The sequence below is a fragment of the Uranotaenia lowii genome, chromosome 3, assembly GCF_029784155.1.
Source record: "Uranotaenia lowii strain MFRU-FL chromosome 3, ASM2978415v1, whole genome shotgun sequence".
In the NCBI taxonomy this organism is placed as follows: domain Eukaryota; kingdom Metazoa; phylum Arthropoda; class Insecta; order Diptera; family Culicidae; genus Uranotaenia; species Uranotaenia lowii.
Genome location: NC_073693.1, coordinates 285,180,774 through 285,201,549, shown reverse-complemented (window position 1 = coordinate 285,201,549; position 20,776 = coordinate 285,180,774). Strand labels below are relative to the sequence as shown.

At 40.8% G+C, this 20,776-nt stretch overlaps 1 protein-coding gene and 1 long non-coding RNA gene across 2 annotated transcripts; one reads left to right on the top strand and one right to left on the bottom strand.

The window, feature by feature from the left end:
- Window positions 1-5,017: 5,017 nt before the first annotated feature.
- LOC129753532 (uncharacterized) lies at window positions 5,018-14,984 on the bottom strand. Its single transcript, XM_055749355.1, has 4 exons — window positions 14,867-14,984; window positions 11,950-12,010; window positions 5,114-10,726; window positions 5,018-5,033 (listed from the first exon to the last, which is right to left on the bottom strand). Exons 1-4 carry the CDS (start codon window positions 14,982-14,984, stop codon window positions 5,018-5,020), a joined length of 5,808 nt encoding a protein of 1,935 aa, XP_055605330.1.
- Window positions 14,985-18,468: 3,484 nt separating this feature from the next.
- On the top strand, window positions 18,469-20,551 carry LOC129755485 (uncharacterized). The gene is made up of 3 exons (XR_008739267.1): window positions 18,469-19,201; window positions 19,256-19,941; window positions 20,005-20,551. It is a non-coding gene; the product is annotated as an uncharacterized LOC129755485 (long non-coding RNA).
- Window positions 20,552-20,776: the final 225 nt, after the last annotated feature.

The following is a 20,776-nucleotide window of genomic DNA, read 5'->3' as shown; positions in this document are numbered from 1 at the left end:
GATGAAAACTCGAATTTTGCGAATCAATTTTGTGTGTGTCAATTTCATCGTGGACACCCTTTATTTCTTGCTTTCGAAAAATAATATTGCAGAAGGTAGGAAAATATGAAAGTGAAAATATGCTTGAAGCATGTTAAAATGCGCTCGTAGGAATTCAATGTGCTATCAATTCTTAACTTATTGGTTATTCAAGTGTTTATCTTAATCGTATTCAAACCTACAGAAACTCAACAGGTTTGAAGTCGTTTATTTGAGTATAATTGAAGTTATGGCCCATCAAATTGAAAAATATTTTTTTTAATTCTTAGTTCATTTCAATACGGCTTTGCTAATTTCTTCAAAACCTTGTTAATTGGGTGCAGGAAGGTGTTTGTGATTAATTGAGATTAAATAATTTGTAAGAATTTGCAAATCTGAAAAAGTAACAGCGAATTTCCAAAACCTACTTTTTTCGAAAAAAAAAAAAATTTGATTTTTGCTATTTTTCCGCATACTTTGTTCCACATCTCACACATACAGTAAAATATCGTAATAAAAATACCATGGGCTAATTTCTTCTAATCTGTATAATATTTTTTATGAATACATAACTTAAAAATATCCACGCGTTTCGAGATATTTGGATTTTGATTTGTGTTGCTTTAAAACAACACTATGCATTAAAGGGTTAAATTTAAGAATAGGAATTCAACGTTCACAAAGATTTAACGACCACGAATAACCTATTTTCGATTCGTGGTCATCAAATCAACTGATCCCCTTCGAACGAACGCCTCTGAACTAGAGAGTCGTGAAAGCGCAGTAGTGAAATCAAATTCACACCAGGCGAGCGAAATTCATTCGCCTCAACGGATCCGAGAAGCAACATTTTCATCTTCTCGTTTGTTAATCGCAAACCAACGAACGGTAGCCTCTTCATGGCCTCAGATTTTCCCCCTTTTTGACGACCTCAGGATACTGGCTCCACCAATCAGACACTCCCAGGAAATAATCGATACCGATTCGGTTCCAGTCGGCAGTCAACGAAACGGGATTGGATTGTTATTGATGCTTTCATAAAATGAAAATACTGATTAATTAAAAAAATCACAAAATTCAAATTTCATATTATAGCTGGCGATAATTTATGTTCCCAAATGTTTTGATGAAAACAACATTATCATATAAAGCTGCACGTTGGCGGCACGTTTCGTATCATGCTTTTGCAGCTCTAGCAGCTGTGAGTGGATGAAAGTTCATTGGACGGTACACAGGAAGTGGTGGAAATGAATGATGATTGAGGAAAAAAGATCTGCTAATCTCATCCGCTCATTAGTTTTCGCTCGTCGTTCACGGATTCAAAATATTCGGTGATATGAACTCATCATGGCGGTTTGGATTCAGATTTGAGATTTGATGAAAATAAGCGCAGACATGAAAGTCCAGTTTTGGTGAAACGTCCTTAAAAAAAGGAGTCTGAAATGACCGGTTCCATAAACACAAAAATAGTTTGATAAACACTATTTATTTATTGATTTGGTGTTCCGTCTCACGACATAACCTAAGAATTCCTCCAATTCACTCGGTTCATGGCAACCGTTCTCCAACTTCTCGAGCATCCCACATTCGCCAGATCACGCTCCACTTGGTCTAACCGCATCGCTCGTTGCGCCCCAGCTCGTCTCGTTCCTACCAGATTGGCAGCGAACACCTGTTTTGCAGGACAGTCGTCCTACACGCCGCCAAAGATGGTTTTTAACACTCGTCGCTCAAATACCTTCTCGAGCAATATCCACGTCTCGTGCCCGTAGAGGACAACCAGTCGTCTAATGAGCGTTGTGTACAGGTTACATTTTGTGCGGGGGCTAAGTCTTCTCGACCGCAGTTGGTTTTGGAGTTCATAGCAGGCACGATTTCCGCTAATCATTCGCCGCCTGATCTCACGGCTGGTGCCATTGTCTGCGGTCACCAGTGCGCCGAGATAGACAAAGTCTTCGACTATCTCCAACTCGTCGCAATCGATTGTGTCCTTGTTATTACTAGCCAAGCGGGCTCAGTCGGTCTCGGATCCGCAGGCCAGCATGTACTTCGTCTTGGACGTTTTAGGCAGCAACCCTATTTTCCTGCTCCGCGTTTCAGTTTGCGGTAAATCTCCTCCACCGTCGCAGATGATCTGCCGACTATATCAATGTCGTCGACAAAGCAGGTAAGTTGACTGGATATGACGAAAATCGTACCCCGCGTTTCGCCCATCGCTCGTCGAATAACACCTTCTTCTCGCCACCATGCAGGATAGACCAAGGCTTTGTCTAAGTCCCCCGCGCGATTCGAATGAACTCGACAATTCACTCAAAACACCCGCACACAGAACTGCGTTCCATCCATCGTCGCCTTGATCAGTACAGTCAGCTTCCCGGAGAAGCCGTACTCGTCCATGATTCTCCATAGCCCGTCACGGCTTTGGAGTCGATGAATAGATGGTGCGTAGGGACTTGGTGTTCACAGCATTTTTGGGGAATTTGCCGTAGTGTGAAGATCTGGTCCGTCGTAGACCGTCCCTCCATGAAGGGCTGACTTCCCACGAATCTGTTTGCTTGTGGCGTTAGGTACAACACTTCGGGACAACACTTTGTAGGCAGTGATCGATCGGTAGTTCTTACAGTCCAATTTGTCGTCCTTCTTGTGGATGGGGCATATTACTGTCAGGTTTATGTGATGGTCACACAGGCCCATTTGGACCCATCCTTCACCCCATACGCATTTTTAGAAGTGAGAGAGACAGTTTATCCACAGACAAAGTTTATCCTTAGGATAAAATGTATTGTTTACTTTATTTTATCGATTTCTGTACGACTTATTCGTCTTACTCCCGCGTATGTCCATCACCGTGCAATTTCTATCTGATGCTTCGTCAGATCTTCTTTTTTTTTAAACAAACACAAACACCTACAGGAGGATCTCAATGAAACTAATGTTTCCTCGAAGAGATTCCTTTTTCTTAACTCTAAGCAAAGATAGTAGATATAAAGATACCCAGCTCTTGACATTTTCCATATAAATTCCAACAGACATTCTTTCTACAAACATCAGCACCACCTGTTGACGGAAAAGGTCAACATTCCTCACAAATTGTGTTTAAAGATCCGAGCGTGCAGATCATGATGCACTCTGATATGTTTTCAATCAATTTAAAATTATTCAAAATGCACTCTGAAGTAAATTTATTAAACTTTGCAGAAACAAATGCTACTGACTCAGTAAAATTGAGCTAACCGCATTCAGATTCATCGATTGTGAAAAAACTCAAACTTAAACAGTTAAAATAATAATGAAAACATTAACGTTCACAATGTTTTTAATTTGATTATTTAAATCAACAATGAATGAAAAAAGTGTTTAAAGAAAATAATAATTTAAGAATATTTAACAATTTATAATTTAAGAACATAGTGAAATGTTGAATTTCAACCAGTGTTAGTGTTTAAAACTTCTAGGAGGTTTTAAACTCTGAGACCAGTTCAAAATTCATCTTTCAACTATTTTTAGCTACTGGCTAGAGAAGATTTTTCATTTTCACCTGAGGTGTACCGCTAACTTCATTTACTAAATTTGTAAATAGAACTAAATTTATCTAAATGGCCTGCAAGGAAATCAGTTAGAAAAAACCCAATACTCAAAGTGCTGTATGATAGAAACAGCTGGATCAACTTATAAAACTGTGGCTTTTTACTTTACCTGAAGTGTCGTGTTAAATTTTGAAGAATATTATTTAATTATTAGTTTTGCAAATTTTGAGTCTTCTTCGAAGTGAAACAATCAGGCTGATATTTTTTTTTTTGAAATTTGGATATTGTGCAATCTTTTGCTGTCACAAAAAGCGGTTAGCGAGTAGAAAAATTAAAAAAAAACTGATTTAAATAGGTACTGATTTGAAATATGGCACAAATGTCACAATTCACAGTTCTAAAGTGTGCAGTCTTATTTTGTGCGCTGCGCATAAAATAATCCACACCCTCATTTCTGACACTAAAGATTTTTGAGTGCAAAAATCAGTTATTGTTAATGGGACTTTTGATTGCTGTGCTTTAAAACACTCAATTGAGTACATGTGTCCCACAGTGTGATAAAAAATGCTTTACATGAGTTTTTTCTGCTAACAGTGTTCACTGTGTTTTAGTTGCATTTCTACCGTCATATTTGATGGTGGCGCTTATGTTTTTTTGTCTCCCGGTGTTGGAATATAATTCACTAAAGGTTCTCGCAGCAGCTCTAGTTGGAGCAGGAGCAGGAGCAGCTCAAAGCTAAAAAACAATGAGTTTATTAGGGCAAATAGTTTTACATAGGATTTTTTGTTTCTTACATTTGTCTCCTTTAGTACAAGAGGAGTTTCCGTGTTTTGATGCCAAGTTATAATCGAGAGCATAGATTTCTGGCCTAGAGTTCGAGAAAATGCGCATTATTACAAATAATTCTGATACCAATAAAAGAAAATCTAACCTATATCGGCCCTTTTGAAAGGAATGCTCGACTGTGCGTGGTATCAGCCTTAGATCGGGTTTTTACCGATGTGCGCTAAATATTACAAAAAGTTAGATTTAGTCAAAGGTTCACAACAATTTAAAAAGGTACTCACGAATGGCACAAACAACTTTAACAACTAAAACTATCGTTAATTTATAAAATATACGCAGAGCGTCACTTGTCTTTCTTGGTTCGTCGCAAATTTTCACTTCTAACCGTTTTCTGGTTTGACAGTTCGTAGCGTGGCCGTTAGGTCTGTTCAGATGCAGCGACGTCAGGGATGCCAGAACATTCTCCACCCCGTGAATCCGGAACGGCCTCCGTATCACCTTGCTCGGATTCACCGTTACCTATCTCCATAACGGCCAGCTTCGCCACCGGTCTCTCGAGTCGTCCAGATGTCGTTTGTACTGCAACACGTCTGATCCTTCCATCCTTGTTCGGGATTAGCTCCACGATCCTTCCTCGGATCCAGGTACGCCGACTGCCTTCCGCAATATACACCAGGTCTCCAAATTTAACCGACACCACATCTTCGAACCACTTGGACCGCTTGTTCATATTAGGAAAGTATTCCTTCAGCCATCTGTCCCATGTAGCATCAGCTAAATACTGCGAACGAAGGTAACTGCTTTGTAGTGCTTGGCTAAGACTGATTGGATCACGCATAGGGTCCTGATCTCCCGTGGAGTTACCCAAAAAGTGGTTGGGTGTCAACGCTTCGTAGTCGGCCGAACTTTGAGGCATGTACGTCAGTGGACGAGAGTTTATAAAAGCTTCTGTTTCCGCCAACACCGTCAGCAGAATCTCGTCGTTGAGTTTCCTTCCGTCGTCGAGAGCTCTCATCGATTCTTTCACGCTTCGCACCATCCGCTCCCATACTCCACCCATGTGGGGAGCGGAGGGCGGATTGAATAACCAGCTTGTTCGGGCGTTGGTGAATGTGTCGGAACAGTCGACGTTGATTCTCTTGATCTGTCGTTTAAGCTCGCGATCGGCACCGACAAAGTTCGTCCCGTTGTCGGAAAATATTTGGCGTGGGGGACCTCTTCTTCGCACAAATCTCCTGATCGCCATTATGCAGGAATCCGTCGTTAAGCTGTACGCCAGCTCCAGGTGAACGGCACGGACTACCAAGCATGTGAAGACTGCTACATATCGCTTTTCCTTCCGCCTGCCAACGGTTACCTCCAACGGCCCGAGATAATCCACACCGGTATACGCAAAGGGTCTGGTATACGGTGTCAATCTTTGCTCTGGCAATGGCGCCATTCTTGGTGGATGTGGTTTACATTTTTTAATCTTACATACCTGGCAGCTTTTCGATACTTCGTTAACAGCGGACCTCAGATTCGCAATCTGAAAACGCTGACGGACTTCGTTGACAATTGTCTCTCTGTTTGCGTGTCCAAAAATTCGATGATAATGCTCCAAAAGCCTTTGGGTAACTAGATGCTCTCTGGGCAAAATTACTGGAAATCGGGAATCGAAGGACGCGTACTGCGCATTCACGGTTCTTCCTTCCACTCTAATAACACCAAATTCGTCAGCAAACGGGGAGAGTTGATACAGGGAACTAGATTTCTCAATTTTGATTAAATCCTCTAGAGCTCTTTCACGATTTGATATCAGCACCTTCACCTCATCAGGGTAGTGCTCACTTTGAGCCAATCGCCAAAGGATATTCTCGGCTGATTGGTATTCGGATTGCTTCAATGGTATTTCGATATTCGGGATAGTTCGAATTATGTATCGCTTCACGTTTTCTACGGATGGTACCGTCTCGATGGGCAATGCTTTCTTTCGTCGACGACAATTCGAAATGAATCGCATAGCCGTAGCCAGTATGCGTACCAATATGGTCCATTTAGAGATTCTAGCAACGTCAATTAGCTGAATGGGAATATCAATGTGGTGGAAAAGATAGTGGGTTCTCAACTCTTCGTTGGTGCTTTCATTCGGTGATTTCTGTTGTGGCCATCTATCAGCAGGTTCGTACAGGAATAATGGGCCATTAAACCAACGACCATCCGGTTTTGGATCCGTATCTTTATTCCACTTGGTCAAACAGTCAGCGATGTTCTCTTTTGAAGGGACCCAGCGCCACTGATCCGAATCTGTTAAGGTCAGAATTTCTCCGATGCGAACGGCTACATATTGCTTGAATTTTCGGTGGTCAGATCTAATCCAGGACAAGACGGTGGTAGAGTCCGTCCAAAGAAATTTCTCCTTAATTTCCACCGTGTGGCTAGAACAAATGTTTATCATCATCCTAGCACCCAACACAGCGGCTTGAAGCTCTCTTCTGGGAATCGATTGCACCTTGAGGGAGGCCACCTTAGCCTTCGCCATCACCAAGCAGCATTTCACTTTTCCATCCTCGATGACACGGAAATACGCCGCGCATCCGTAGCCCAATTCACTGGCATCGGTGAACACATGTAGCTGCAATGTTTCGTACCCTCCAGCATGATCTCCACCACAGTAGCACCTGGGGATCTGAAGGTTGTTGATTTCTTGGAGAAGCTTTGTCCATCGGACCCATTTCTCGAAAGCTTCATCCGGAATGTCATCATCCCATTGTATGCCGCATCTCCAAAGATCTTGGAACAGCATCTTCCCGTGGATTGTATACGGGGACAGAAGACCCAATGGGTCGAAAAGACTCATAATACATCGAAGAGCCATTCTCTTAGTCGGTCGTCGTTCGCCGCAAACATACGGCGCCAGCTCACCACGTAGGCTGGTAGGAAATTGGAAACAATCCTGCCGTGGGTTCCACTCCAGTCCAAGGACCCTCTCGATGTTATCGCCTCCTATGTCACTGATAAGTGAGAGCGATTTCTGTTCCGAAATCTCTCCGACTGCCTGTAGCACCGATTCATCGTTGCTAACCCAATTTCTCATGGTGAATCCGGCCCGAGTAAGGGCTCCTTTCACCTGAATCGCTCGATCAGCTGCTTCCTCAGAAGTGGGGGCGCTATCGAAATAATCGTCCATATACGTTTTCTCCTTGATAGCTGTAGTAGCTTTCGGGAAATCCTCCCGACACTCGTCCGCTATTTTGTGCAACACGTAAATCGCCGAACAGGGCGAGCACGTCGCTCCGAACGTCGCGACGTCCATAATATACACGTCGGGCGGTTGTGTTGCGTCGAATCGAAACAGGAATCGTTGGTAGTTTTTGTCTGCTGCTCTTATTCGGATTTGGTGGAACATTTCCTTTACGTCGCCACCAAAACCGATGCGCCACTCTCGGAACTTGCATATCACTGAATGCAGGGGGACCAGTAAATCCGGGCCTTTTAACAGTTGATTGTTGAGGGAAACTCCACCCACTGAGGCCGCCGCGTCCCACACCAGCCGTCTTTTGTTCGGTTTCTTCGGGTGCGACACCACATTCAGGGGGAGGTACCAGACGCGTTCAGCACTAATTTCTGCCAACTCTTCTTCGGTTGCCTTATGGGCATACCCTTTTGTCAAATAATCTCGTATTTGTTGGTGCACGTTAGCCTGGAGTTCGGGGTCTTTTGACAGCTTGCTCTCTAGGCATTTCAGACGTCTCTCAGCCATGTACCGGTTATCTGGGAAGCACACTTCATCTGCTTTCCACAGCAAACCAGTTTCGTATGCACCGTCACGAAACACCGTGGTTTCCTCTAGGATCGTTTTACATCGCTTGTCTTCGGCAGATTCAAGAATCGGCGCAAACGGGTTCTGGGGTTCCTCCAGAACGAAATGTTGTCGGATGAGGTCGTTAAGTTCTTGATCTGCGTCGCAGTGATGGAAGTTAACTCGTACAGAGTTCTTGTCATTTCTATCTCCTGCCTCGTTAGGCCCATAGATGGCCCATCCGAGCAATGATCTCACGGCAACAGGTTCGCCAGGTTGACCTTGCCGACTTTCGATTGGGGTTAAAATGTCAATGTTATCTAACCCAATAAGCACTTCAGGCTGCGCATCGTTAAATGAACTGATTGGAATATCTTTCAGATGTTCATAACGATTAGCTAATTCGTCGTAGCAGAGGGTTTGCTTCGGTAGCTCAAGTTTCGAAACCGTGTGTGCGGTAAAAGAATGTTGTTTCGGATCTCCCAACTTCGAGATCTTGCATTTAATGAGCTTGGATGAATTTTCGTTCCGGGTTACACCGGAAGTCCACTGTAGTTCCAGCGGATGCCTTTTTCCCTCTATTCCTAGGCGGCGTGCTAATGACGATTCCATTATGGTCAGTGATGACCCTTCATCGTAGAATCCAAAGGTATCGACAGTGCGATTTCCGTTGTGCAGGGTAAGTGGAACTATTCGAAAGAAAAACGCTTTTCTGAATTCGTTGTGGGAATTACAAACAGATTTAACGACTGTTGCTTCTCCCTTTTTGGCTTGCGCCGGAACATGGAGCAACGGATGGTGCTGAACTCTACAGCCTTCGATGTTACATCGGATTCTTGATTTACACTTCCAATTACCGTGCTCATTCAGGCACATTTCGCACAAATTCCACTGGCGTACTGCACGCTTTCTTGAATCGAGATTTAGTTCTTGGAACTTCGAGCAGTTCCGAACCCGGTGATCTATGCCACCACAGATTGGACATGGCTTACGTTGTCTATATTCTTCCTGGTTTGCATTACTGTTAATGTGAGCATGGAAATGTCCCTCTTTCTTCTGCGACGGTTTTGCATACTTCGCTGTCTCAGGTTTCGGCGGTACAAGCGTGGTAACCTCACAGGCGTCTTCGGCCAATTCCTCCATATACTGGCCAAATTCCTTAAGCGTTGGCTCGGGGAAGGAACGTTTATATCTCACCCAAGCAAGCTGATGATGAGCAGGGAGCTTCTCAACCAATTCGCTGAGCAAATCGGGATTCGACAAATGAGCTCGGAGACCTGCAGCCTCTAGCTGGTCACAAAAGTGCTGTACAGCTGTGGCAAACTTAATAAGGCTATCTAGACGCTCAGATTTTGGCGATTCTAGTTTGCGCACTTTAGCCAGCATGTTCCTTACAAGAATTTCGGGCCGTCCATAAAAACGTTTCAGTGTTTCCATTATCTTCGGCACGCTGTCAGGAAATGTCAATTTTGTTCTCACTGCTTCTCGAGCCGCCCCTCGCAGGCTTTCTCTAAGACGGACAAGATTCTCAACGTCTGAGAAACTGCAGGCAGCATTGGACGTTTCGTAACTATGGAAAAATATTGGCCACTCCTCAGGCTCTCCGGCAAACGCAGGTAATTTTCTGGGCCAGACTTGGCGAGCCAACACTTGTTCTGCAGACGGACCAATATTCAGGTTGGCAAACGCTACCGGTTGTGGGAAAGGATTTATGGGTTGCTTTGGAGGTGGTACTTCAGGAATCAGGTTCATAATTGGCACACGGATTCGTGCCGAGTGACTTCTAGGTTCGGAATGAACTGAATTCGGATTACCCGGTTCGACTATCCGAGGAAACACCTCTTCCGGATCGTTATTATTTTCCTCCAGCTGATTGCGCAACCATTCCTCAGCCTTTTGACTTCCACTTGGCGCTGATTCGGAAACATTTTCCGATCCCGACTCTTCGACTAATTTCTCTTCCAGCTGATGCTTCTTCTTTAAGAAGGATTCCTCAGAAGCAAGCTCTTCTAGACGGATAGCCCGTTCCTTTTCTAGGAAACGCATTTCCTCTCTCATACGGCGACTTTTAATTTCTCTTTCTGCTACCAATTTGGCCAACTCAAGTTCGGTCCGGATGCGGGCGCTGGATGTAGTAGATCTCACAGATTTGCCGGCACTTCTCACGGACGAATCTTTGTTGGATTCCGCACATTTCTTCCTAGCTCCGTTCTCAACTTCAGCCCTTCCTATTCTCGTTGAACTGGAGTGAGGAGCCTTTGATCGCACGATGGGTGTGCTGAAATCGGCGGTGTTTACGGACTCTGACGGGTCTGCAGAAGGTGGTGTGCATTTAGTGCATCTCCATGGGCGATCCTTTACGCCGGGAGATTGATTCGCACAACTCAGATGCCACCAGCCTAAACAATTATCGCACGACACCATTCTCCGTTCCACCGAATTAGGTCTGTTGCATCCACCACAGTCGAATCCATCTTGGCAATCAATTTCCTCTTCCGAATTGACCATCTCGAAATCTTTAGGGTTTTCGAAAATCTTTGAGGATGTTGGAATATAATTCACTAAAGGTTCTCGCAGCAGCTCTAGTTGGAGCAGGAGCAGGAGCAGCTCAAAGCTAAAAAACAATGAGTTTATTAGGGCAAATAGTTTTACATAGGATTTTTTGTTTCTTACATTTGTCTCCTTTAGTACAAGAGGAGTTTCCGTGTTTTGATGCCAAGTTATAATCGAGAGCATAGATTTCTGGCCTAGAGTTCGAGAAAATGCGCATTATTACAAATAATTCTGATACCAATAAAAGAAAATCTAACCTATATCGGCCCTTTTGAAAGGAATGCTCGACTGTGCGTGGTATCAGCCTTAGATCGGGTTTTTACCGATGTGCGCTAAATATTACAAAAAGTTAGATTTAGTCAAAGGTTCACAACAATTTAAAAAGGTACTCACGAATGGCACAAACAACTTTAACAACTAAAACTATCGTTAATTTATAAAATATACGCAGAGCGTCACTTGTCTTTCTTGGTTCGTCGCAAATTTTCACTTCTAACCGTTTTCTGGTTTGACAGTTCGTAGCGTGGCCGTTAGGTCTGTTCAGATGCAGCGACGTCAGGGATGCCAGAACACCCGCACAGCAAAAAAATTTGGTGATATTACATCAAAATCATGCACATAGTTTGAGTTTCAAAAGGCATCTAATATTACATTCTGTTGATGTACCCAGCTACATACATTTGATGTAAAAATATTACACTTTGTATTTGTATCACAGTAGACGAATTCAAGCACGCAAATTGTAGAGCTTCTGCTTCTAATGATATGGCAAGCCGTCATTAATTTCAATATTTTAGAATCTTCCTGACAATTCAATAATAACTTCCGATTTTATTCGTAACAGGGAGCATGGGTTCACCTTACGCCTCAGATTTCAAATATTGAATAAGATGAGAAATTCCAATCACAATAAAAAAGCAAAATGGTTTAAAGCGTGATTCTTTTTTATTTATTATTCGAGAAGACTGTTTTCTCCCTTCAGTGGAAAAATGATTTCACTCACAAAACCGGCCCGTTCCGCTGGACATATTGGAGTCAAGTTGGTGTGAAGTATTATTTGCATTCTGAAAACAGCTTTCCGATCACAGATTTCACGAATTTTCGATCCCCGATTTCACAATGGAATGTTTAATGCATCAGTTCCAATCCAGAACCACTTATTGTTCAGGTTCCATACCCTCCAGATTTGTCCTTGGAATGTCCACTGCATGTTCACAAGACTTTCTAAAATAAATATTTGAAAAAACAATTGAGGGCTTGCAAATTTTTGAACAACATACTAACCTTCCGGTTGTTTTGAAATCCGTTAATACTTGTTCATTCAGACGTCTCGAAGTAAATGGACCTTAAAACGAAAAAGAATTGAAAAAAACTTAGAGCGATGATTTGCTTAGACTTTTTATTAACATTGATAGCACTTACCGGCAAAACACACATCCTCAAAGTTTATAATCGGTCCTCAACTTTTTAATGCGAGAAATTTCAAAACGTCAATTTAGATAAACATTGGCTACTTGATGTAATACTACAGAATAGGTTGTGATATTACATTAAACGACATGTTCGCAGTGTGTACATCGGTTTGATGTAATATAACAACGAATATAACAAATAATACATAGAACGTCTAACATCTCCTCAAATTACATCCGCCATCGTTACATTATTTTTTGCTGTGCGGTTTTCATAAGAGTTGGGAATCCTTATATAAACTATTTTTGCTCTAAGCGTTCATCTTTCGAGGATATGATGGCTAGCATCTACAAATGCTAAAACCACGAACCCACAGAAAAGGTACTATGTATGCCGTGACCGGGATTCGATCTCATACCCACTGGCTTAGAAGACTTGAAGGCTACTCTCTACTCCACGGGCTGCGGCTCATCACTATCTTCATCACTATTTTATTATGTTTTTAAAAATTTGTCCTTTTATCAAATTATCGGTTTTGCGTAATTTATTGCCAGTTTTAAAGCTTGAACTGTCTTTGATGCTTCGCGGTAGGTTGTTATACTTTTCCTGTTTGTTGCAGAACTTTGAACGTTGGTCATCTCAATCATTGAATCATTTTGTAGATAAAAACCAAACTGTTACACGCAATCCTCTGCTTAACTGACAACCATTGCAGCATATCAAGTCTTAAAGCACTATGAGTATATCTGTTGCATCGTATTACTACTCGCATTTTGTTTTGTATTCTTGGTAGCCGCTTTGTTTGTGTTTCTGATGCATGAAGCAATATTGTAGCGCAATATCAAAGTGTCGCGTAATAAAAGATTTTACTTAAGTTTTTTTTTTACCAAAAAGTCATATATTAATTTTCCGACAAGTACACCATATTTAATGGCAATTTTCTTTATTATGTAGTCGATAGGAGCTATGAAATTCAGTTTTTTGTCGACTTGTACTCCTAAGTGCAGGGTCCGGCTATTGAAGTGCTACATTGAAGTAAACATATAAATTGATCGAAACAACAACTTTTTATTTCAAATTCATTCAATTTCTCTTGAAAACAAATTACTTTTTCAAAATGCACAGGTAAAGTTCGACTTGTGATCTGTCCGGCAACCAAACTCTGTCGTTCTGCTTATTCACGAACTGCTGTACAGTGAAGAGTTTCTCGTCGGTAAACACGATATTCTCAACCTTCCAACCTGCCCTCTTCAGCAGCGGAGACTGTAGTGACCGATAAGCACTATAGTTTTAAATTATCTCATAAACCACAAAGAGCATAAACTAAACTGATACGCAAACGCGACATGTTTTTTTATCATAAACTATAACCACTGACCACACTGACTTGACTCTTAGAACAAAAATTCAACCATTTTCTGTCTAATTTTTTGTTGTCAGCTTTTGCAGGTTCGCAATACCGACGGCAGGTGGTGAACCTGAAAAATTTGACAAAAAATGCCCTGTAGGAAAAATGGTCCTGTTTAGCCCGATTTTATCGTAGAAATTGCGTGTTTTATTTTTAAAGTTGGGTGGCATTTCCTAACTGGGATAGCATTTCTTCAAATCGATCGATGCGCACTCTGGAATCGACATTGCGTACTGTTGGAAAAATGATTTTTTTTGTTTTTTTTTTCTGGAAAAATTATCCAGAAAACGAAATCGAGTGTACAGTCAGTATGGTCAGTGCTATAACCATCACTCGCAAAATTCGTTAACTGAATGAATCTTGTTTTGTGCGTTACACGCTCATTCCTATTTCCAACATTTGAGTACTCATTTATGGAATGACAGGAGAATAACTACCTACTTTTAATATAACTTTCACTAAATAATTGATTTAGCGAAGAATATCTTTTATTTCTATCACTATTTCCTACAGAGACTTCGATCCGATATGTTGAGATCCTCTGGCAATTTATTGGCACTACGGCGAGGATTTCTCTTAAGGCGCTTCTTGGCGATCTTCGCCATGGCAGGTGTCGTGTCACCACAGTAGGACGGCGTCCTCCATCATACCGTTTTTTGGCACTTCCGGTCTCCAGGTATCTTTTAACTGTACGGTATACAAAACTTCTGCACACACTTATATTGGACAGCTCACGAACTATGTCCTTCTGCCGTTTGCCATGCAGTTAGCAACAAGGCAACCACAGCGCTACGTTTCTGTTCGAGATCCATTTTTCCGGATAAAACCTGATTACAAAAGTAACACTTACATCCAATGATAGCTAACACTTAATGTAAACAAAGCGACGAGGGGTCGTTCAATACTGTTTCGTGTGCAACGAAATAATTACTGTTTAAGTAATGTAGCAGTTCAATTGCCGAACCCTGTATTTAACTTTTTCGACGACACAACCATCAATTAACAAATAAGAACAAACTCAAAATCTTTCAATTTCCAATAATGATCCAGCTGGTGTAATTAAAATTAAAACACAGTTTCCTATGTTTCAAAAACTCTGCAATGTTTTTTAAATCAGAATTTGCCTTTAGCATCACGAGCTCTAAGTCTTTACCACTCCAGTAGGAGACTCAATCATCCGCGAACACTTTAAGGCTACCATGGCGTAAACAATTTCTCGTGTCATTGATGTAGAGTATAAATAACAAGGGACTCAATACACTTCCTCGGGGAACCCCTAGACTATTTTCTCTGTCTTGCGAGTAAGATGAACCATATTTTGTTCGTTGCATTTAGCTCCTTCCACTCCTCCGGTAGCTGTTCTGTATCCCTGATCCGAACCATCAACCGGTGTGGCAAACTTGTCCGGCTCCAATTTGATGAGTTCAGGTGCGATGCCATCATTCCCAGCCGACTTGTTGCTATTCAGCTGGCGAATGGTTTCCTTAACTTCAATCATCGTTAGAAGTGGTTCCTCTACGTCGTTGGCTACGCTGGCGATGTATCTTTCCCCATCGTCTTGGTCTCCTGCATGTGCGCCGTTCAGGTGTTCATCGGAGCGCTGCTTCCACCTTTCGATCATCTCACGATTGTCCGTCAGGATGCTTCCGTCCTTATCCCGGCATATTTCGGCTTGCGGCACGAAGCCTTTGCGGGATGCGTTGAGTTTCTGATAGAACTTTCGTGTTTCTTGGGAACGATGCAGCTGCTTCAGCACCTCGAGCTCCTCCTCCTCCAGGCGACGCTTTTGCTCCTGGAAAATTCGGACTCGCTGCCTCTTCCGCTGTCGGTGATTTTCCACATTTCGACGGGTGCCTCTTTGCACTACTGCCGTCCGCGCGGCATTCTCTTCGTCCATCACCCTCCTACACTCCTCGTCGAATCAGTCGTTCCGTCGAGTACGCTCCACATAACCGATGACTTTCTCCGCAGCACTGTTGATGGCTGTCTTGATGGTATCCCAACAGTCCTCGAGAGGGGTTCGTCAAGTTCGCCCTCTGCCGGCAGCGCTGCTTCGACCGATTGCGCGTAGTCTGCCGCGACCTCAGATTGCTTCAGTCTAGCGATATTTAACCGAGGCGGGCGCCGGTTTCGTGTGTTGTTCACTACGGAGAGTTTTGGGCGCATCTTCACCATCACCAGATAGTGATTTGACTCGATGTTGGCGCCTCGACCGGATCTGACGTCGATGATGTCCGAGAAGTGCCGGCTGTCAATCAAAACGTGGTTGATCTGTGATTGCGTTTGGTACGGTGTACTGGTACGGTTGCGTGATGGAGGTATGCTGGAAGGGCTCCACGGTACGAACGTACCCAGATGGTCGATGTTGGCGCCTCGACCGGATCTGACGTCGATGATGTCCGAGAAGTGCCGGCTGTCAATCAAAACGTGGTTGATCTGTGATTGCGTTTGGTACGGTGTACTGGTACGGTTGCGTGATGGAGGTATGCTGGAAGGGCTCCACGGTACGAACGTACCCAGATGGTCGTGCCATTTATCAGAGCTGTGGCAACACACACGAGCTTGGAACAGCATTTATCGTGATGGGAAGTACCGGTGACGACAAAGACAAATTCTACGCGCAGCTGGAGCGTGAATACGACCGTGTTGCCCAAAACATGATATCAAGATCGTCATCGGGGATTTTAATGTTCAGGTCGGCCAGGAGGAGGAATTCAAACCGACAATTGGAAGGTTCACTGCGCACCAGCTGACCAACGAAAACGGCCTCAGACTTATTGATTTCGCCGCCTCCAAACGAATGGCCGTACGTAGTACCTTTTTCCAGCACCGCCTCCCACACAAGTACACCTGGAGATCACAGAAATGCCACTTTTTGGTGTCAATTGATTCCAATATTTGGCATCGTCCTGCTTTCAAAACTTCTTTGATTTCATAAATTGTTATTCTAAGTTTGTATTCGGCATACGACGAAATGATAATAGAATTTATAAAATAAAAATACCTTAATGATGTCTAGTTTTGCTATGACAGCTTAACCCTTCGTTTCATAAAGTAACAAATTTGCAACAATTAATTAAAGCGGTTGTAAATAATGTAATAATGTAAATATATGTACAAACTAGACCAACTTCAATCTGAAAAATATGAAATGTTAAAAAAGGCTTATTTTTCAGAATTTTGACCTAGTCCAATTCGCACCGAGGAAACAAAATTTGACTGGAAAAAATATTTTCGCATTTTCAGTAATGCAATTAACACAATTGAATGCAATTTGAAGATTTTTTTAAATTTTTGTTTGATATAATGGCCTTTTATTAATTGTTGCAAATTTGCAACACCATGCAACGGTAGCACCTTTAGTTACGTATATAGGCTACAAAGTGTGTGTTTTTTTTTTAAGTTTCATCTTTTAATCATGCTTGTATGTTTTCCGATGAAAGTATCATTATTTTTATTTTATATTAAAATGTTATCGAGACATTTTTAAATATAATGCAGATCCATTATCCTCTAACTGAACAAAATGGCTAGCAACTGTAGAAATATGGGAAAAAACAGTAAAAAATCCTTTTGACTAGATCATCAACCATTCGTATCATAAATTTAAAAAAAAATGGCATTAATTACGAAACCTCGTTAGAAATCCTGCATAAAAGTTGAAAAATTGTTTTTCTAAAGGGTCACTAATGTACATATGTATGCTGTATGTTGGTTATCCACCATGGGTGCACGGATTCACCGCAGTTTCTGCCTAAGTATGTTTTCAAATATATTCTCAGATTATTAAGTTCGAAAATATATTTCCAAAGGGTCACATTTAGTACAAATTTGTGACTTTTGAGTAGTTGAAGTATTCGTAGTAATAGTTTGAATCAATAATTTTTCAAATACAACGAGCGCTGTGTTTCTATTTCTTCTTCTATTTCTATTTTATTTTAAATATTGTATTGTGATCCCCGGGAAAGATTTTCTGGGTTCGAAATAAATATTTTCGCATTTTTTAGTAAATTTATTATTAACATACTTTTTCCATACTAGTACATTGATTTTTTAAATGCAAATGCATTATATGTTCTCAACATTATACAATGTAGTACCCTAGTTTGTAACATGAGTTCCATAATGTGCTTCAATTACTTTTTATCATTTAAACAGTATTAATGTTTACAGTATTTTTCTTTCTTTATTATAGAGACTTTCAGCCTCGGGCTGGTTCGTCTCCTATGTTTACAGTATTAATTTTTTCAGAACGAATGTGATAAGGAAACGGTGCATGATGGTGAAATAGCAGTTTCATTTTAGTCCTACTTATAGTTCCGTTAACTCTTCTGAATGTGTACCATCGAAAAATTGTTTTCGATATTCGACCCTTAACGTTCCCCTTCCCTCTTTCAAATTAGAATCAAAGCTACAGTTAAGTCACCGCAACTATTACGGCTCCTTCCTCTACTAACATGAATTAATTAGTGATCCACTCGGCAAAATGAAACTTATAAGTAAATTGCCTTAATAAATAAAACTGTGATTAAAAAAAATCAACAAAATTTATATGAGTGCATTTTAAAGGTATTTTATCCATCGATTTTTTTTATTAAGGAATATTGATAATTTTGTTTTTTTTTTGTTTTTTTTTATAATTGGTGTTTCAATAAGCAAAGCAAATTGTTTCTTCAACAATTTGTATTCCCTGATTTTCAAGTTACTTGGTTCTTTGCAAATAAGTATACCATGTACAACAATCACTTTTTCTGTTATAATGGTTTTATAATTCGTTGTTGTCAGCCGAGAATGAACTTTTTTTAGATTGTTGTATATTGCGCTTAAGAACCATGAACACGAAGATCATAAAACCACATACAATCTTTCACAAAAAATAAAGTTACTGAAAATGAACTGGAGATTTGTCGATCTAATTAATCTCAATAATGCGTGTAAGCTCATATTTAGGTACACAGAAAAAAAATCTGAATCCTTAACAACACTGAAATTGAAAACCTTTAATATTACATGACGTAGTACGCGATTTATTTATTTAAATTTACAGACTAAAAAAAATTTGAATGCATAACAGCACGGAATCCTGATGACACGAATATTACTTGACACAGACCGCGATTATTTGATATAAATTTACATCACATATGATGTAAATAAAAAGAAGCATCACATATGACGGAATTTTCAATGCGAATTTAATATTACACGTCCTAAATATTTTACATGTTTTCCAATTCTACGCGTCTTTAGAAGTGAATTAGAAATTTCTGAAAATTACACGACACGTAATGTAATAACTCCACGGAGTTATATTAATATTACATTACACTGAGCGCGCTCATGTCATGTAAAAATAAAAACTGTCAAAAACAGAAAAAAAGTCTTCAGTCAAGTCGTGCACCAAAGCGATTTTCCGAATGTTTGATATAGCAGATTTTTCGGTTAGTTCTCAATAATTTAAAAATCAATTACAAATATGTTCGTCATCGAGTTTTCCGTGTGATTGGCCTCTCGGGAGGTTTATGAAAGATTTTAGTGCAGCGGTACGGCGATGAATTTGACAGATGATTGAAGTTTTGTTTAATTTTATTTGTTGATTTTTTTTTCGCAACACAAGAGAAAATTGAATGTGGAAAGGAAAGAAAGTGTAAAATTATCAAGCTGCCACTGAATCATTTTTAACGGGAGTCGGAAAATCCTCGTTTTCAATTCAAGGTAAAATTTCATTATTGTCTGAGTCGCGTTCTAAAATTCTTGTCCATCAAACAGGTGCAGAAATATTTAAGGATAAGCTGCCGTTTCCGGAAGCGAAAATCCATCATCTGGACGTATAAAATTTGTAAGCAGCTCACTAGTCCCATTAAAAAGAACTACAAGTTGACGAAGGCCTCCCCTGGGAGAAGATCGCAATAATGAATGCTATCCAAGAGTGGGCAGGGAAGAGACAAAAACGTAACACCGATATCATCGTTCTAATCTTCCTGATTGAGTCAATATGTTTACGCAGTGGACGTGGCTGCCAATGAGCGTATAGGTAAGCCTTTTTATTGTTCTTGTTCCAAATAACTTTCCTTATAAAAAAGTAAGAAAACAGTAGGTACACCTAGAATAGTGCAATGCAGCTGTTTAAACCCACACAAAACATTTCTTGTCTAAAAACGTTTAAGGAAGACTTGGACTACACGTGAAACGATATGTTGTCACTTGGTTCGATGTATCCTATCAAAAGATTTATTAGGGGGAATTTTTATTCGTTCCTTTTATTAAGCAATTAATTTGAATCATTCAGGAAAAATAGCGCATGTGTGATCGAAAAATCTTATTTTGGAAGACATTTCTAAACTTTTTTTCTCCCACAGGCACATATTTCATAACCCGAGGAGTTGCACTCGATCAGTGATGGTGCCAAAGGTTCAAATTGATCAAACAGGCGATTGATAAACATTGAAATTCCGGTAATTTCTTACTTTTTTCTTATCGATTTTTTATGTTTGCTGACAATTAATTCACTATTACAGATTTTAATACACCATAAAACAGACGAATATAGTTTGTCTTCGCGATGCAAGAGAAACAAAATGCCGAATTGAATTTCCTTGGCTCCAATTGCAGGAAGTTGATATGGGGCCATCTGTCAAAGGAACTGAGCCAAAAACTCATGGTACGATCTATTCCGCGGACACTACGTGACCACCAAGTAAGCCAGGTTTTCCAGGCCGCCGGATGAAGTTCGTTGTTTTTATCGAACGCACCCAGCTCGAGAAATCCAACGGAACTAACCATAGACGTAAGCGTCCAACAAATCAATTGTTCAATCGTGAAGCGGAAGACCTCCCCAAAAATTCGTCGCTAAACGAAATAAATAATATTGATTGTGAAATACTGTTTTTTTTTACCGGGAAATCAATAGCAGTGAATCAGTCTTCTAAAAAGTAAACAAACCTCATTCCAATAGGATTTTTTTCTTCCTAAATTCAGTGGTTTTTAAATTTACATCACTTCAATATTACACGTCTGCAGAAATTTACAGGCGTGCAATATTCAACTCACACTGAAAATTCCGTCACATATGATGCTTCTTTTTATTTACATCATATGTGATGTAATTTTACAGTTTTTTTTCGTAGTGTGTAGGAACTGCGGTGAATCCGTGCACCCATGGTGGATAACCAGCATACATAGGTTCTACCCCCAGCTAAATGGTGTCCAGACACTAGGTTTAAGAAGTTTTTGAGCTTAAACTATGGTTAGTGCAAGATAAACTAAGAGTAAACATTTATTTCTAGCTTT

Bases quoted from the DNA above. Each gene is read 5' to 3' on its own strand.
- LOC129753532 (XM_055749355.1), bottom strand. From the start codon at position 14,984: ATGATTGAAGTTAAGGAAACCATTCGCCAGCTGAATAGCAACAAGTCG. The intron at 12,011-14,866 runs GTTCGGATCAGG...TTTCGTTTTAAG, and splicing joins GTTTGCCACACCGGTTGATG to GTCCATTTACTTCGAGACGT. The intron at 10,727-11,949 runs GTTAGTATGTTG...ATTGTTTTTTAG, and splicing joins GATTTCAAAACAACCGGAAG to CTTTGAGCTGCTCCTGCTCC.